We start from the raw sequence: 16,619 nt of genomic DNA, 5'->3' as shown, positions 1-16,619 counted from the left end.
AGGATAAGTTATAAAGAAAATGATGCGTACGCTTGAAGTTAATTCTTTGCATTCATTAAAGAAAAGCTGCAATAGCAATGAGTGCTTTCCAGCAGACAGCATCTTGTTACTGTTCAGAAATGCTCGCTTTCCAGAGAGTGTGTGTGGTGGTGCTGGGATATATTCAGTCACACACACGCGATGAAGAACACTGCGTGACACTGAGAAACAGTTAGTTTAGACTAGTGCAAATGAATAAAGGTCCATGGAATTTAATTTAAGGTTATGTTGAACTGGCACTGCAAACCCCTTGAGAACTTTAAGGCTTCTGCTGTTTAAAAGTGTTAGGTCTCCATGCATCCATTGCAATTTTTTACTCATTTAACATGAAAAAAACAACACCAACACCATCGAGCAAATAAGCATAAAAACACCACAAAGAACACTGCAACTGATCGGATTTTGGAGAAAAACAATGGTGACTTATATTGATGAGCTATGACAATCTAATTAAAATTGAAAGTAAGTAGAAATGAAAGGAACTGTACTGTAATAATCCCTCCCCCCAGTCTTGTAAACAGTAGCCAGTCTGTTCATTTTCTTACTGTAATGCAAGAGTAAGAAAACCAAAAAGCTAGCATGTACCCTTGTTAAAGTCTTCTGTTTCCAGTCTCCACCTGTTGACGGTTGTCTTGCATATCTGCCATTGTATACTGTTCTGGTAACTGATGGTCAGATGATAAGAAGATTGTCAAGAGGAGTAGAGAGCCTCCTAGAATTATAAAAAAGCCACCAAACCAACCAGTGAAGAGTGCATCCCCTATTTCCCATCTGGGCACAATCTCTGGGATCACTTCATCCCAAAATTCCTGGATTATCGTACAGGCAACCCAGGAAACAGGAACTAAGACCAGAACTCCAGCTATCCACATGAGTATTCCTCCAAGTAGTAACAGCTGTTTCTTTAGCTTCTGCTCTGTATCCTCCATCTTTAGGCAGTCCAAACCAAGGCTAGAGATGACAAGGCTCAGAAGTCCCAGTCCGTTTGATGTACATACTAAAATCCTGGAAATCCTGAATTCTATGGGTAAAGCTAGGAACGAATCAAAGTCTTTACACTGTGTTCCTCCTATGTCTTGGACTACACAAGTTTGCCAGAGCCCCATAGTCCAAAACTCTAGTTCATTTAAGTCTAAGCCGAGATTTTTCCAGTCTGGTAAATAGTTACAGGCACCAGTTAAAATCCATCCTATTACAGACAGCAGCAATCCAAATAACTGTAGCCTGTGTCTGTGGACCAAGTCCATTTTTAGCAGTCAAAGTAGCACTAAACCGATGGCTTTTGAAAACAGTATTCTGCACATACTGAACGCTGGCAAATGTTAAAACAAAGCTTTATAACGTATGAAATACTCCTCCCCCTCCAGCTTTATGTTCCCTGGTTCCATGGGCAGCATTTAGGGGATAAGGAAATAGTGTGGTAAACCACTAATTGAAGGGTGTGACCACAGCTGGGTTCACCTTTCATTTGTATGAGTTGGTTAATTATTTGGTTTTTAGTTATATGCTTTGCTTTTCATCTACCTGCTAGAGCACTGAAACATTTCTGCAAATTTTGGCATCTCTTAGTTTCTTATTAAAATAAGAACCACAAATACAGAGTACTTCAATATGACATCGATACATTCCTACTTAAACAGGCTGTCCTCACTATGGCCAGTTAAATATCATCTACCTAAAGCTTCTGTATTGAACATGCTTTGCTGTAGGTGAATTGAGCCCAAGAAGCCTTTGATAGAATGCATAAAATCTCAGTACCTGCATCAGAACAAGAGGATAAGTGTTTTTTTGTCTCTGAGCCTATTTTTGGTGCGAGTTTGCAGATGCCAAAATGCTCAGAATGACTTGCATGAGCAGTTTTATGTGCTAGGTTGAGATCGCAAACACAACTTGGGTACAAAGCACCACATCATAACATCCCATGCACAAAAAGACATCTGCAAATCGTGGTAGCATTTCAGAAATCTGCAGTTTGCTTAGCACAATTTGCTTGTCCACAAAAAAACAAACTGAGGCAATGCATACATGCAGAGCATTAAGGATGTGGAAAAAAGTTCCTATGTCACTACATTAGGCAAGTGGAAAATTGCGACAGGGAATCAAGCTTTGAGGCTCAGTTAGTTGATTTCATACGAAAAGGAAGCTTATTTTGGTTGAAAGCCAAAATGTCATGGTACATGCATATTCATTTTCAGAATTTTACCGTGCAGTTGAGAAAACAAAAACACCTTTTCTACATAGTCTATGAAAAAACAAAATTCTCCTGTGAAACATTTTAAATAGTTCTGCAGATGAGAAAATACACCAGTTTCAGATACCAGTTATGGAGAAAACAGAAGTTTAGGAAACCAGCTAAGAAACAAAGAGTCCTTTGAATTGCTACTGGAACAAGCTGCTGGCTTGCACAAGAGTTTGGAAAAGATAGGGCAGTCTTTCTGTCTACTTAAAGCCTTTGGTTTTAAGGCCTAGTTTCAGTTTCCAAGTGTTGACACTGATCTTGCTGTTCTGTTACTGCATAATGGACCGAAGATGGATGGAGTTCAGTTGAGCAGATTGTACAGTTAAGTAGGGATCCTCCTAGTATAAGACAAAATCCAGCAAGCCAGCCAACAAATAACGCTTCCCCCAAATCCCATCTGGGAACAATATCTGGTATATTCTCATCCCAAAATTCCTGGACTGTGGAGTGGGCAACCCAAGAAACTGGGGCAATAGCTGTAATCCCCGACATCCAGAACAGCATTCCTCCAAACAGCAACAGTCGTTTCTTGTGATCCTGTTGTCTTCCACCAATTTTCAAACAGTCCAACCCAAATCCTGAGAACAAGAGGCCCAAAAGCCCCAGTCCATTGGAAAAAAACATCAAAATCCTAGAAATCCTGAGTTCTAGAGGCAAAGCTAAGAAAGAATCAAAGTCCTTGCATTGCATTCCCCCTTCTTCTTGGACAACACACGCTTGCCAGAGTCCCATGGTCCAGATCTCCAGTTCATTCAGTTCCAAGTTAAGATTTTTCCACTGAGGTAAATAGGTAGTGAGACAGGATAGGACCCATCCCAACAGAGATAATAATATGCCACTTAATTGCACCACTGGTCGATAAACCAAGGCCATTGTAAGAGTAGTCCTAAAAGCTTGTGGAAGAAGGTCGCCCCAGCGGTTCTCTAACAACTGCTGTCTCGAGTGGTGGTGGAAGCTATGATGATTTTAGTTCTCTGCGGCCCCAAATATAAGCCCTTGCTATTAACCCTTTGTAAGCTCTCAAACACTTTTTTGTTCTTCACGAAGATAATGTTTCACATAAAGGACGAAGAACTTCACTAAACCATGAGTTAGTCTTTCCGATAAGGATTTGATCTGTTACCTTCCAATTTGCTTGGTAAAATTATATCCCAATGCCTGATGATTACAAGCCTGAGGATGAACAAAGAAGGCTCTATGACCCCTCACCCTAAAATACAACAGAAATCTTTGTGCTTCGATACGGATTAATTAGATTTTAAGTGGTGATAAAAAGTCAGCTCTGCGCGCAACAGGACTTCATTGTAATAGCTAAATTTGAGATTTCAGGGATGTAAATCAAGGCCTTGTAAAGAAAGGTAGACTGTTTGCCTATAATCTTTATTCTTAGGCTTCCTCAACATACATAACGGCTTATCTTCCACTGCTCTGTTTTAAGTCCCAGCACTGTAAAAGACACTCTGTAAAAGATCCTTACGTTTCACATTTTCTACATTCATTTCTGTTAAAATGGGCTTTGTTTTGACTGACTCTTAAGGGGAAAAGGAGACGGGTATGGTCAAAGCACCATAGAGAATGAAATCCTAGACATCCCTCTACCATAATGAACTCAGGCAGATCACCAGATGGTGTAAGCTGTACCTGCCTCAGGACTTCAGCAATACCACAGTAGCAGCTTACACCAGCCCAGTGTCCCCTTTCCTAGAACCCATGTCCCAGATGGCACAGAGTGTACACTCCGTGTCTGTCTTTTGGCACTCAGTGCTCCAAGGGCCAGGGGATGTCTGGTGCTTTTCTGATCAAAGCAAGATATCGCTATGCCATTATCCTGCTAGCAAACCCTGCTTTTTCCTGCGGTCATGACAGCTATTCTTGTGCTTGTCTACTGGGTCAGCAGAGATTAGATATGCCTGCTATTCCCCCTGCACATGTCACAGCACAGCCTGTATGGGAGAAAGCTGAGCAGTGTAAACGCATGTATGTGTGTACAACCCAAAGGTTCTATCTGGTCTTGCCTTCAGTTGCTGGATGTGACAACGTACCAAATCAGAGAAATTTGTGTATTTTAATTTGTAGTTGTTCAAAATAAGGTATGGTGATAGAAGAGCTTAACACCGCTTTTGAAGTTTTCCAAAATCCTGAAAGGTATCGGTAAGAAACTTAACCGTGAAGAAAGTCTCCTCTTCCTCATTTTTGCATTATTCTGTGTCAATTTCTAACCTTTGCAATTTTACTGCCACAAGCTGTGAGGAGCCAACACAAAGACAGACAATATATGTCCCCTTAGCTTGAGTACCAGCCCAGCCATATGACTTATACCTGGTAAAAAAATTGCCATGCTTGAGAGTAGGAATCACTGAGGACATTACTGACAACATGGGGAACAAATTGATGCAAGCGAGGCTCTACTTTTGGCCACCCACCAGGCATAAGGAATAAAAAAAAAAAACCAAAACATCGCATTCATTCAGACTCCAGATTGCACTTTTAGATTTGGCAATGTGGTTTCTCTCCCCCATTTTGTGTTCAGAGCAAGAAAACTAGTTTCTGGAAACCATCATGACATTCAATGAGTAACTCCATAATGCCATTTGAATAATTTTTCAGATAAACAACTGCTCTTCAGGAGTGCTTCTGCTCATTCAGGAGCTACATGCTTATTTGACTTTTAAATCACGGTTACTGCCAATTACTGGCAGCCAGTCACGCTTCCCTTGCCTATGAACCTTTAACATTTTCTTCCCTGCTGTTAATTCCAACTGTCAATACAGTGTAAAAGCACAAGATCAGGCACATGAAGTCCATTCATTCTGCTAATGTTGACCAGCAGCAGCAGTATGCCAGCCTTCACATTTTCACAGTCAGAAGCACTGAGACTGCAGCACCAGTAAGATCTGCCAATTCAGCTCTGCAATTTACTGTTAACCACACAGCAACTTAGAGTAAGCAAAAGCTTCCTTATACTACTCTGTGCAAGATTATAAAAGAATCCCTTTGAAAAAAAAGATAGGTAAGACTTGCTTTGTTGCCAGGGTAGTAACAAGGGCTGAAATGCCTCAACTTGAAACTTGCTCAGTAAGCCCATAAGCAAACAGAACTTGCAGCTGAACCAAGATTATGTAAATTCTCCTATCTTCTTTTCCACTTTTCCTCTCTACCGTTACTTATTTATTTCTCTCACATGTAGAAAATGCCACATTCTCTGAAGGATTTTATTTTGGTCAACTTGTGCCTGTGCAGAAGGTAACGTCCCAGAGCTACTGCAAATCCTAGAGGTTAAAACTGGGGAATGCACAGCAGCCACACCACAAGCACCACGTTGATCTGCATCCCAGCTCTGCTCAGCACCAGCTGAACGACCTTCTCTGTCACTGAGTGCAGAACTCCCTTCAGTGTCTGCCCTACAATTCAGGGTAATTTGAAACACAAACTCTGCGCACTATGATGTAGGAATGACAGTCCCACGTAGCCCAGAACACTGATAGCTGCAGTGGCTCATTCAACACAGTGGAGATGGCCACTGCTGCCAGCCAGCAGGGCAGGACCACCCACTGGGCACCTGCAGCTGGTGCCAAGGGGCGAGCACGGGAGGGCTGTTCCCGGACAGGCCTGCCCCTCCTCCTACCCCTGCTCCCCTTGTCAGCAGCTGTAGCAGGACCCTGTGTGACCGACACAACCTCGCCCAGATGGAAAGTACAAATAGGTACAGCTACTAGTGAACAGGGTGCTTTCAGAAAGGGAAGACGAATTTGATTTGTTTTTTGAGCATCCTTTTTTTTCTATGGATTTCACAAAAAGCCTGATGTAAGCGACATTCAGGGATGTCACCCTACAATTCTTACGTGGCTGAAATGATCTCTGTGTGGAAATCTGATCTGCAGAGAACAGATTTCTGGTCCCCTCAACAGCGCCTGCCTCGTGCAGGAACCAGCAGACTCTCTGTAGCATCACACCCCCCACAGACAGGCACTTGCCATAGACACCCAGGCTGGGCGCTTTAGGTGTGCTGCTGTTGCCATTTGACTCTTTCAGCAGTCAGTTCTGTCAGACATTAAGCTTTCCTAAGTCGCCTTACAGCCAGTGCCCATGAACACACAGCACAGGACACAACTGGATCCCTATAATTTCTGTAACAGTTTTAAGTGCCAGAGATTAAACCATTCTTCTAACCAGCTCCAAGCATAGCCTAAACTAAATGTTCACTAATCTAAAGCAGAAGGGGGGTAATCAGCATGCATATCATTTTATGCGGGTGAGTGCATTACATTATTTTCCTTCCGTTTCACATTTTCAGGCTGAAGACAAGGATTCAGAATCATATTGCAAATATATATTTTCTTTAAAAAGCTTCAGAACTACCCTAACTCTTCTGGGAACCTCATGGCCAGAAAAAGATACCTTAATACCTTAATGCTTGAAAAGAGCATTAGGAAGTTATTGACTTTACAGAGCTCTGCAGCCCACACAGTTAACCAAATATTTTATGTTCAGCATAAGTGGAAAGAAACATCAGGTGCAGCACTTCAGGAGCAGATTGATTAGAAATTTAATCCCACAAAAGCTGCCTGTGTACTACTGTAAGCCAATGACTCTTTCCTACACTTTCAGTTCCTATGTAAGACATAAGCATGTTCATACTGAAGGTTTGTTTATTCTCCTCCAGCAGCTCAAAATCGTGCTCATCTCTGAAGGATAGGTGTCTCCACTCGTGTTCTGCAGATAATATCATCATTTTTGCTAATTCTGAAGATTGAAAAAAAGGAAATCAGGTTCCCTAAATATTTTCTGAGGCATATTTAAAAATCGAGTATTTTCACGAATCATTTATGCCTGTCTCTTATCTTTGGATTTCCACCCTGTAAATTCATATGCAAAAGATAGAAACAATAACAGGTGCGTTAATTTTTGTTTAACTAAATCTTATATAAGCCAGCAAAAAAGCAGCTAGTGCCAGAAGACACAAGGCTTCTGCATCTTCATACAAATGAGTTAGTTTATTCTGTTTGGCAGTCTTGTGTCTTCCACTTTATTACTTGAACAGGATGCTGTGGGAATTAGAATCTTCTTACCTACTTCTTACCCTGACTACTTCCTATTAATCTGTGGCAGTGGAACATCTTTCAGTTGCACATTTCCAGTGTGCCCTGCCATGAAATAAACATCTAGTATGTGGACTTACTCTAGTCCACATTTAAGTGAAATTCGGCACCAGGGCCATCAATACTTATTCATGTTGATGGATCTTCAAATTTCAGAGTGTTTCAGAGAGCATCCCAGTAGAAAGAGAAAACTGAATAACTACCTACTTGCCTCGAAATACTGACAGTCATTGGCTTAGTAACAGTGTGATAGTGGCTGTATGAGGGCCTGCTAGCGAAACAGATGGACCTGGATTTTATTAATTACCAAATTGTTATTATTCTCCTTTAAAAGTAATAATAATAATAAAATTTTAAAAAACCTTCCAAATTGTGTCCATCACTGAAATCACACCACCAAGTCAGACACACCCTGAAACAGAAAATCCAGCGCACAAACAGCATTGGTCGCTCCCACCCATCTGAACCTGAATGTAATCCACAGCAGCAGCACTTAATTTTGAGCACTTAAAAGCCATCAGACAAGCAGTGAAATAACCAAAGCAGAGAGGGGATAGTTTCCATTTTGGAAGAGGAAGAGAAGCTAAACTTTATACACACAGGTGACTAGCAGTGTCATTTCATAAAACATCTAACTCAATATTAAGAAGCATTGATTTATGAGGTTACATTATTTCTTTCAATCTTACATCTGAAGTGTGCCCCTAAGCAATTGCTAGGATGCTGCTGGAGCACAGATGGTTTTACACCATTGCTGCACAGGGTTGGCACACGGAGCACAAGACTGGGCTGAGGACAGCAATGGAAGGTGAGGAGTCAGCAAAAACCTGCCACCTCAGCATCTTTGGAAAAGCCAGGAAGGAGCTACAGAACCATCTATCCTGGAGAAAAGGGACAGCTATTGCAGGCCTTTCTGAAGAGGACCTCACTCCTCCTGAAGGTATATTCCCATATTTTCAGTACTGCATGGGCAGCCCAGCCCCGCATTTCTTCCCTCTTCAAACATTGCATGTAACGAATTAAGTACCTTTAACATGAGCCTATTAGATATGCAAAAGCACTGTTAAGAGTTTCACTTTTGTAAGATTAATCAAAACCTTGAAATAAGAAATCATGCAGGATTAATGGCAGTTGGACAAGATCTAGAAGAGAAAGGAACTGAAAGAGTTAAGCACAGCAAAGCGAAACTACCTTTCTCTGCTAGAGGAACTTATTCAAAGGGTTGAAATGAGAGAGGTTAGATTTGCCATCATTATACTGGAAGAATAAAGAATGCTTTAAGGCTCCGTACTTCAACCTTTGCAGAAACTTTTCCATCACCATCCCAATTCAGACTTCAAAGTGAGGGCTGACTGAGTTAGAAAATTAGCCTTATTCTTCAGGGAACTATTTTTGATGTACTGTCAATACAGGAGATTACTGCAACTATGAAAATTCATGTCACTTGAACAGTGATTTGAATGTGATTTCCTTGAATGATGGAAGTCTAAGAAATTAATTTCTGAGCTGTAAAATATATAAGGCTTCTTTATCATTATCCATCTCTTACTATGAGACTCCAGTTTAGTACGCTGTTACATACATGTATTTCAACTACGCTCTTCATCTAACACCTGCAAACATTTATTATAATAAGCTTTCTCTCATTCCTCAAGAACTGTTTCTTATTATCAGTAAATTTTCAAAAAATTATTTGTAGCTCTCAGTAGAACCTGCATTGGAAATTGTTATTGCATGGCAGCAGGGATTGCAAAGATAATATGGACTTGTTAGCCATAAATTAGAAGACTGAACATACCTTTTAAATCAGGCTAGCCTGGGTGTGAAATGAGCCATGAGAATGTCTGACAAGTGAAGGAACTGAGGAGCACCTGTGGCATTTTTCTCATCTGCCATAACTGAGATCTGGGGGGATGGGAGAGAAGAATCTGAACAAATTTACTGTGGTAGTTTGAAATATGGTTATTTTTCATCAGATTGTCATGAGTTAAACTGTTTTTTATTTTTAAAGGTGCAGGGAGCTAGAAGATGCAAAAAGGGAATGCCTCTCATAGCAAGCAACTACTCTCTCTAATGCTGCAGAGCATTTTGCTACGAAAACAAGCTTTTCCTCTCCTGCAAATGAAACCTTAATAAGTTGACAGTTTAAAGAGTTCATGACATCCTGCCATTAACAAACTAAACCACTGATGTTTATAAGTATTACTGAAAACTTAGCTATCCACCTCTTACTGGTATCTCCTGATATCTTCATCCCTGTCCCTTCCCTCTGCTCCCTCTCACCTTCCGTACTCTATTAAAAAAAAAAAAAAAAAAGGAAAACCAAAGACAAAGCCTCTGTCTATTCTTGTTCTTTTAGGAGGACAGTGAGAAAAGAGAAAAAGGAGTCAAAGAGGCACTTCAACAGCTACAAGGCAGGATGATCTCACTGAAGAAGAGATGAGTGCAGAGAGGAAGGAGCAAGATCGATTTTCTCCCTTCGCTTGTCCCTGGCTTCCCACCAACTGCTGCTACTCAACAACATACAAAGATGCCAAACACTGCCTGCACATGTGAAAAGGATGATGGAAATGATGAAGAGAATCCACTAAAATATATAACAGATGATATATTGCAAAACACGGTATAGCTGAGACAGGTGAGACTGCAGGAGTTCTGATTAATTCTGCCTCAGCAGATTCAGATAATGCTTGACTGTGTTCCATAGCAACCCAGAGAGAGAACTGCTGAAGACTTCTAATACTACGCCTATGCCATAATTATTTTCATTTCAACCAACGGATGATCACTACACGTCCTGTAAAATTATCACACGCTTTCTAAACGTCACTTGCAGAGAGGTGAAATCTACCTCTGTACCACAGATTCAAATATTTAAACAGAGAACACTCTACCAGAAATTAAAGACATTGAAGAGGCTTAGGTTCTGACTGCGAAGAAGCAATTGTGAAGATGATTACGATTGGTATTTCCCAACGTAAAGAAAACTTGTGTTCCCTTGAGTAGACATCTGCTTTGAATTCTTTGGCCAATCACACAGAGGTACCCACTTTTTTCTTTAATAGTATCTCTTGCTGTGTACCACACAAAAGCAGTTGTTCTGTAATATACTCATGTCTTTGTAATATTTTGTACAAAATCACACACAGACAAAGGTTAGCAACTGCATAAATTAAAGAAACGTATAAAGACAATACAATCAGTCACATTACTGAGCTTAGAATACTAAAGCTCCATTCACTAATACAAGAATGGCTGTAGGACACCAGGCCAAGCCAAAGGTCTGTGTAGCCCAGTAGAGGTAATCGGAAGGAAAAGAACACAAGAAACTGGTAAGGATAGATTGATATGTAAAGATAACCTGGGCTTCAAGTCTACATTGTTATGTTTCCCTGTGAATTTGCCTGACAAGAACATGTTTACTGCATCCAAAGCATCTCACAATAGAAATTCAACAGGGTAAGTTACACCTTGTATCATTTCCCCCCCCCCCCCCCTTTGAATTGTAAACATGCTGCTAGATCATTTTATTTGCTAGTTTCCAGTTCTTATGTTAGGAAAAAAAGTGCACAAGCATTCGTAAACCATTACCTCAAAACGATTCATTCTTGTACGAATCTTTTAAGCACCCTTACACACAGGCCTTCCCTGTGCTGAAGACTCCCAGCTTACTAAATACACAATCCCCTCAAAACAGATAAAGAGTGGCAATCTCTTGTGGTGAGCCCACCTGCCCACTTCAGAGTTCTACACAGTGTGAACACTGCCAGCTACTGTGCTGTAAGAGGAATTAACATGGGAAAGAAAACTTCTCTTCTTTCACATCATTCCCGTTATGGCTGTCACAGTCATTTTTCTGTTGACCATACACTTTAGGACAAGAAACAAATTTGTGTTGAAATCTCTCTTGAAGATGAAAATATTGCATACAGCACCATCTTGTTAGCAGATTGATATGTCGGTAACTGCATTTTGCCATTTTGAGAGAACAACTCCAGCCCAAGAAATAAAATGGAAAAATATAATCCTCTCAACAGCATTCTGCTTGAAGTCTAGTATCGTTCACTGTACGATATATCTCAGAATTGTGTGCTTTTAGGGAAGTGTTGTGGTGGGGCTTTTTTGTTTGGTTTGGTTTTTGAAGGAAGGATATGCTCCCAAGTGGATGTATGAATGAATTTCCTGTAGTTTCTGCCAGGTGCACAGATGGCAGGAGATTTGGAAAGTGCTCCTGGCACCAAATGCATGATGATTCTTATGAAGTATAGATTCAGTTGTTGGGAGCAATGCATCTGTATTCATTGAAAACCCTTTATGTTCCATCATATTCTCATGCTTTCTCTTTACCTTATTATTCCTTCTCTGCAAGACAATGATCACAGAACTTGCTGCTGTTGTGCTAGAGAGAAAAATGGGACATTACGTCCCTCAAGGAGTGCAAGTGAACTTTTCTGTCTGACCCATGCCTGATTACAGGATCCACAACTCACTTGTACACCACTGAGAGCAGGACATAGAAGTTGGTTTAACCTGGAGAGTTACCCCACAGAGACAGGATAAAGTTACATAAAGTTTTAACATAAATTGAAAGAACTATTAAAAGCTATTTTTTTCCATCTTTTCCTTACAAGACCAAGTAAAGCAAACCTGGACCAACAAACATTTCTTTAGTTTTTTTGAAAAAGCCTCCACTGGCAGAAAAAAACAAACAAACAACACCACAAAACCACCACAGAGATCTTAAGTAACTTATTCTAATGAAGCAGTGGAATACAGATCACATCTTGTAAAGACCATCATTCTTGTTCTCCACTTTTGCTGTCCTTTCTTAAGCAATAGCTTCTAATGGCTAATGGCACTGTCTTGCACATGTCATTCCTGCTGCCACAGTCCCCAGACAGAAATAGACTTTTGTTGTTGTTGACATCATTATGAAATTTCATTCTATTATTTGGTACAATTTTTTATTCTGGTATGATGTTCATGCTCCTTGCAGTACCTATCCACACACACACATTCACTCTTCTGACAGCACCAAGAGGACAGGGACCTTTCTCATCTCCCAGCACAGGTTTAGAAGAAACTGGAGGCTGGCAAGAGTTCCTCTTCCTCTACTCCCTGCTAGACACGAGAAGCCTTCGTCTCTGACCTCTGCATGTGGTTTGCTTTCAGAGATGTTTGATTGCTGAGCTCCCTGTTGGATTTCTTTGCATCCCCACAAATGCAAGACAGAAGCAGCCTTCATCAGATTTCTGCTAGGAGTCAAAAATCAAACCACTACCAAATTGTGAAAAGCTGGAAGTGGCACGACTTAAGAAAAGGAAAGGGAAAGGATATAAGAAGGGAACATCTTGTCATGGATGTGAAGTGCAGTTCCTATACCGTGTCCATGGGAAGCATAGCAACTATCAGAAAATAATGCTGTGGCATTTTCTCCCTCTTAATTACATCAAAGTTGCAGCTCTTAGATAATTTCAAGGGCTCAGAAGACAGCTGCCACTCTGAACATTCAGCTTTCTTGTCTTCAGAGCACATTCCACAAAATGTAACAAATAAATCTGGCTTCTCAGTCTTGTACAGCAAAGCACAGTTCAGATCTGGGGGAACCCAAATTGCAAAGCCAGTGACGCCATGGGTCTGAGGAGATCAGCTGCAACTGAAGTAGAAGAAAACAGCGTCCACCAGCAAAGGGAGGCTGTACTACCCCAGTGAGGCTATACTACCTCACTGAACTTCCAAAACAACAGCATCCACTGCTAACTGTGGAGTTACATTATTTGTACTAGACCAGTTGAGCATGGAAAAGTTTAGGAACACATGGGAGAAAAAAAAAATAACAACCCACAAAAATCCTGTCTCCTTTATCTTCTATGATTTGGCTTTTGGATCAGAGAACAGCAGGAGTTAAAATATACTGTTGGAGCCCAGTAAGCAACCTAAACAACCAAAAACGGATAAAAAGACCTTGGAGTGTGACAGAAAACGCTTAAGTTTCAGTAGAAGGATCTACAGTGTCAAGCGCTGCAGCACTGTCTGGGGCTGCCACAATCCCCACTGCCAGCTGGAACACAAATTAAGGGCAAAAATGAATGATACTTGCAAATGAAACATGAGCTACAGATGTATAATTTGGGAGTTTCCAACAGCTCAGGGAAGAAACAGTAGTAGATAGAAAGCTGAAAGCTGCCTGAGAGATGCCTGCTAGCGTTTGAGCAGTAAAGGCAAGAAAGATTTAGAGTTAGCTGGGGAAACTGGAACAAGAAGCTTTCTTTGAGACTAATGCTGCAAACTAAAGAATAAGAATATATTTGAAATGTAATATACATAGGTTGGTCCAAAAGTAATACTTCTTTTTTATTTCCATGGAAGCTACAACAGTTACTAAGAGCGCAATAACACTATTTGAGAGACCAAATTCTCAGCTACAAAACACAACTTTTCAGCACAGCCACCACCATCAGCTGTGCATATTTGCCAGCAAAGAACAGGAGCCTGCATGCCACACTCGGAGCAATCTGCACCAGTGGAGGTGAATCACTGTCACCACTGCTGAAATGCACCACCCGCCACCTCACTGTGCTCACACACACACAGTTTGGTCTCCAGAAACATTCAGCAAGTGTCACGGAACATCAACAGGTGCTGTTTTTTCCACATGGAGGAATTAAATGACATCATTTTGGTTTATGTGCACTTCCATGTCAGACACCATTTTATCAGAGTGCCCCTCTGCTGCCATCTGTCACACGGCAACAACATGTAATGGAATACCGATGGATAGGTTCAACCTCTACTGCCATACCACCAACATCTGCCTCTGACATTGTGGGCCAACATAAAATTGGAGGCATTGCTTCTGAAGCAGCCCTCGTGTGTGTGCATGTGCATACACAAAGATCTGACACATAGGTACATATAACTAATAAAGACAATGGTGGGGCCCCAAAGTCAAAAGGGAAAATGCTTCAGATCATAAAGCAAAGAGACTCCATCGTTAGGATTTGATATGAGAAGCTGTCAAGGAGGAGAACTGTCGTAGGACTCAAAAGGCAACTTTATATTTAAATATTGAACCACCTATGACTACCTTGCTTTGCTTTGTTTCTAAATTGGGGTGGAATCAGTCTCTTAGGAGAGCTCAAAGAACTCCAGCTGAAAGCATACACATGGTCTCAAACAACATGAAAACTCACACAGATCATGGCAAATGCACAAGAGCAAGAACAGATCATATCAGTATTGTTGGCATGCACCTAAGTGCTGCTCAGCCCGTATATTATTTCTGTCAGTGTCTGGTAATAAAAGCTGGAGTCCTGTAGAATAACAGGACGATAGCACTTTTTCCTCAGCGAATTTCCCTCATCCACCCAAGCACAGGTCAGAGGCTTCCTGAGCCTCTGGGAGATGTCCTTGCATTCGGAGCCCTACACTGGCTGTTCTTTCATCACTTTTGCCCAAGCACTGACCAAAATCTTGCTCAGCTACAGAAAAACAAAACTGACCTTGGGCTAAGGCTACAGAAAACTCTTGCCAGTGAAGCAATGTTAGCTTTGTTCCTTTACCTCTTTTATTGAAATCAGTACCAAAGTAAGCTATTTTCTTTGTACAGCCTATTCCCCTTAGATGGAGTACAACATAACGGAGTACAAGATACAACAGAAGGGTTTTCTAGTTCAGGTATCTTAGCTATCCATTTCTAGCCTTCAAAAAATATTCAGATATCAGAAATATCTATTGAATAGTGTCCACATAGAATAAACATTTAAATATAAACATACATCAATAATGTATTCCTTTCAGTGTTTCATTAAAAATACAAAATAAAGAAATGATGCCAAGCTGTTTAAAGCCTCATTTTTTGTGAATCAGAGCTTATGCTTTACTTTCAAAAATTGAATGTTGCCCTCAGAAGCCTCATCTCACCCATCCTTATATAAAAATATAATACTTATAAAACAAACTATTTACTGAGGTTTTGGGAAAACTGAACAGTGTTGTAGTTTCTCTCTGTTTTGTTTTTTTCTCTAACTTGCAGACTAAACACTGATCCCCTCCAGGCACAAACCAGACCTACCGGCTCTATGGAAGTGACGTGCCTCAAAGGTAGCATAAAGTTATTGTACAACACCACTGAATCAAGCAGTCCAACTCCAATAAAGCATTAACAAGCAGGGCTCACACGAGTGGCCACAAGAAGACCTGAACTCAAATTTTGATTGCCACACAAACTGCATTGCTAACAAACGATTACAGCTCATAGTTCCACATATAGTCTGGATTTACTGTGGCTCTCTACTCGAAGCAAAGCAGTACCCAGAAGAACAAGTAACATGCTGAACAAGGAAGAGGAGGGCTGGAAGTTAGTTTCTACTCTTTTTCTAAACTGTTATTATGGACTTACTTTTAAGAACCAATTTACATATATTTTCTGTAAGTACTTTGTTTTCCCTTACCTGTAAAATAGTATTGAAAGCAGAAAAAAACTGTTGGTTCTTACTGGCCACCTCAGAGACATAAATAGATATTTCTTTAAAAAGCAATCTATTTTTGCATATTTACAAGGCACAAGAAAAAAAAAAAAGGCTATACTGCATGAATATTTTTGTGCACAGTGCATTTAGGAATAAGTCTAGCAGTGTTAGTATTCTGATGAGGAAAGTGGTCCTAAGGGCTGATGCATCTTATGACTGTAGGAGAATTGATAGCAGAAGAGAATTCTTTGATGTTTTATTTAAAAGTTTTGCTCAATAATTCAATAAAGAGATCCATTATAAATCAGGAAAGAGTACAAACGTGCCATGAGTACAACCCAGTAATGAATAAAAAACAAACACAAGGATAGCAAGTATTTGTAATCTAGGAAGCAGACAATTCACTATTTAGCTCCACCAAATTAAGTTACCTGGGGTGTAAATCAGCATGGAGTCTTGGATCTAAATTGGACCCCATTATAACCTTCCATCCTGCAAGGGTGAGTAGATGAAAATTACATAGCAGCTCCAGTGTTTTTACAAACAGACATGCAGTGCTGTAGCTTTTTGATCACCTATTGATGCCAGATTTTTCTCAGAATTCCAGGTGAAGCAAACATAAAAAGGAAAGAAGTAAGATTGATGGTATGTGTTTTGTTTCTTAGATCTTTCCCTGTCATCCCTGAAAAGTACTGTCAGATCGGTTAGATACTCCAACGCCTTTTATTCAACCAAAACTCTGTGCACAAATCCAGAAGAACTTCACCCCCA

General features: G+C 40.5%; 1 protein-coding gene and 1 pseudogene across 2 annotated transcripts; both read right to left on the bottom strand.

The window, feature by feature from the left end:
* Positions 1-629: 629 nt before the first annotated feature.
* LOC306945748 (claudin-22 pseudogene) lies at positions 630-1,286 on the bottom strand (annotated as a pseudogene). Its single transcript has one exon. The product of its transcript is annotated as a claudin-22 pseudogene (transcript).
* A 1,211-nt stretch (positions 1,287-2,497) lies between these two features.
* LOC306945714 (claudin-22-like) lies at positions 2,498-3,151 on the bottom strand (the record flags this gene model as incomplete). Its single annotated transcript, XM_079534508.1, has 1 exon — positions 2,498-3,151. The coding sequence occupies one exon, from the start codon at positions 3,149-3,151 to the stop codon at positions 2,498-2,500; it is 654 nt and encodes a 217-aa protein (XP_079390634.1).
* Between the last annotated feature and the right edge of the window lie 13,468 nt (positions 3,152-16,619).

The sequence above is a fragment of the Tetrao urogallus genome (genome assembly GCF_951394365.1).
Source record: "Tetrao urogallus genome assembly, chromosome: 4".
Lineage (NCBI taxonomy): Eukaryota > Metazoa > Chordata > Aves > Galliformes > Phasianidae > Tetrao > Tetrao urogallus.
The sequence above is the reverse complement of the archived record's forward strand: the minus strand, read 5'-3'. Positions and strand labels throughout refer to the sequence as shown.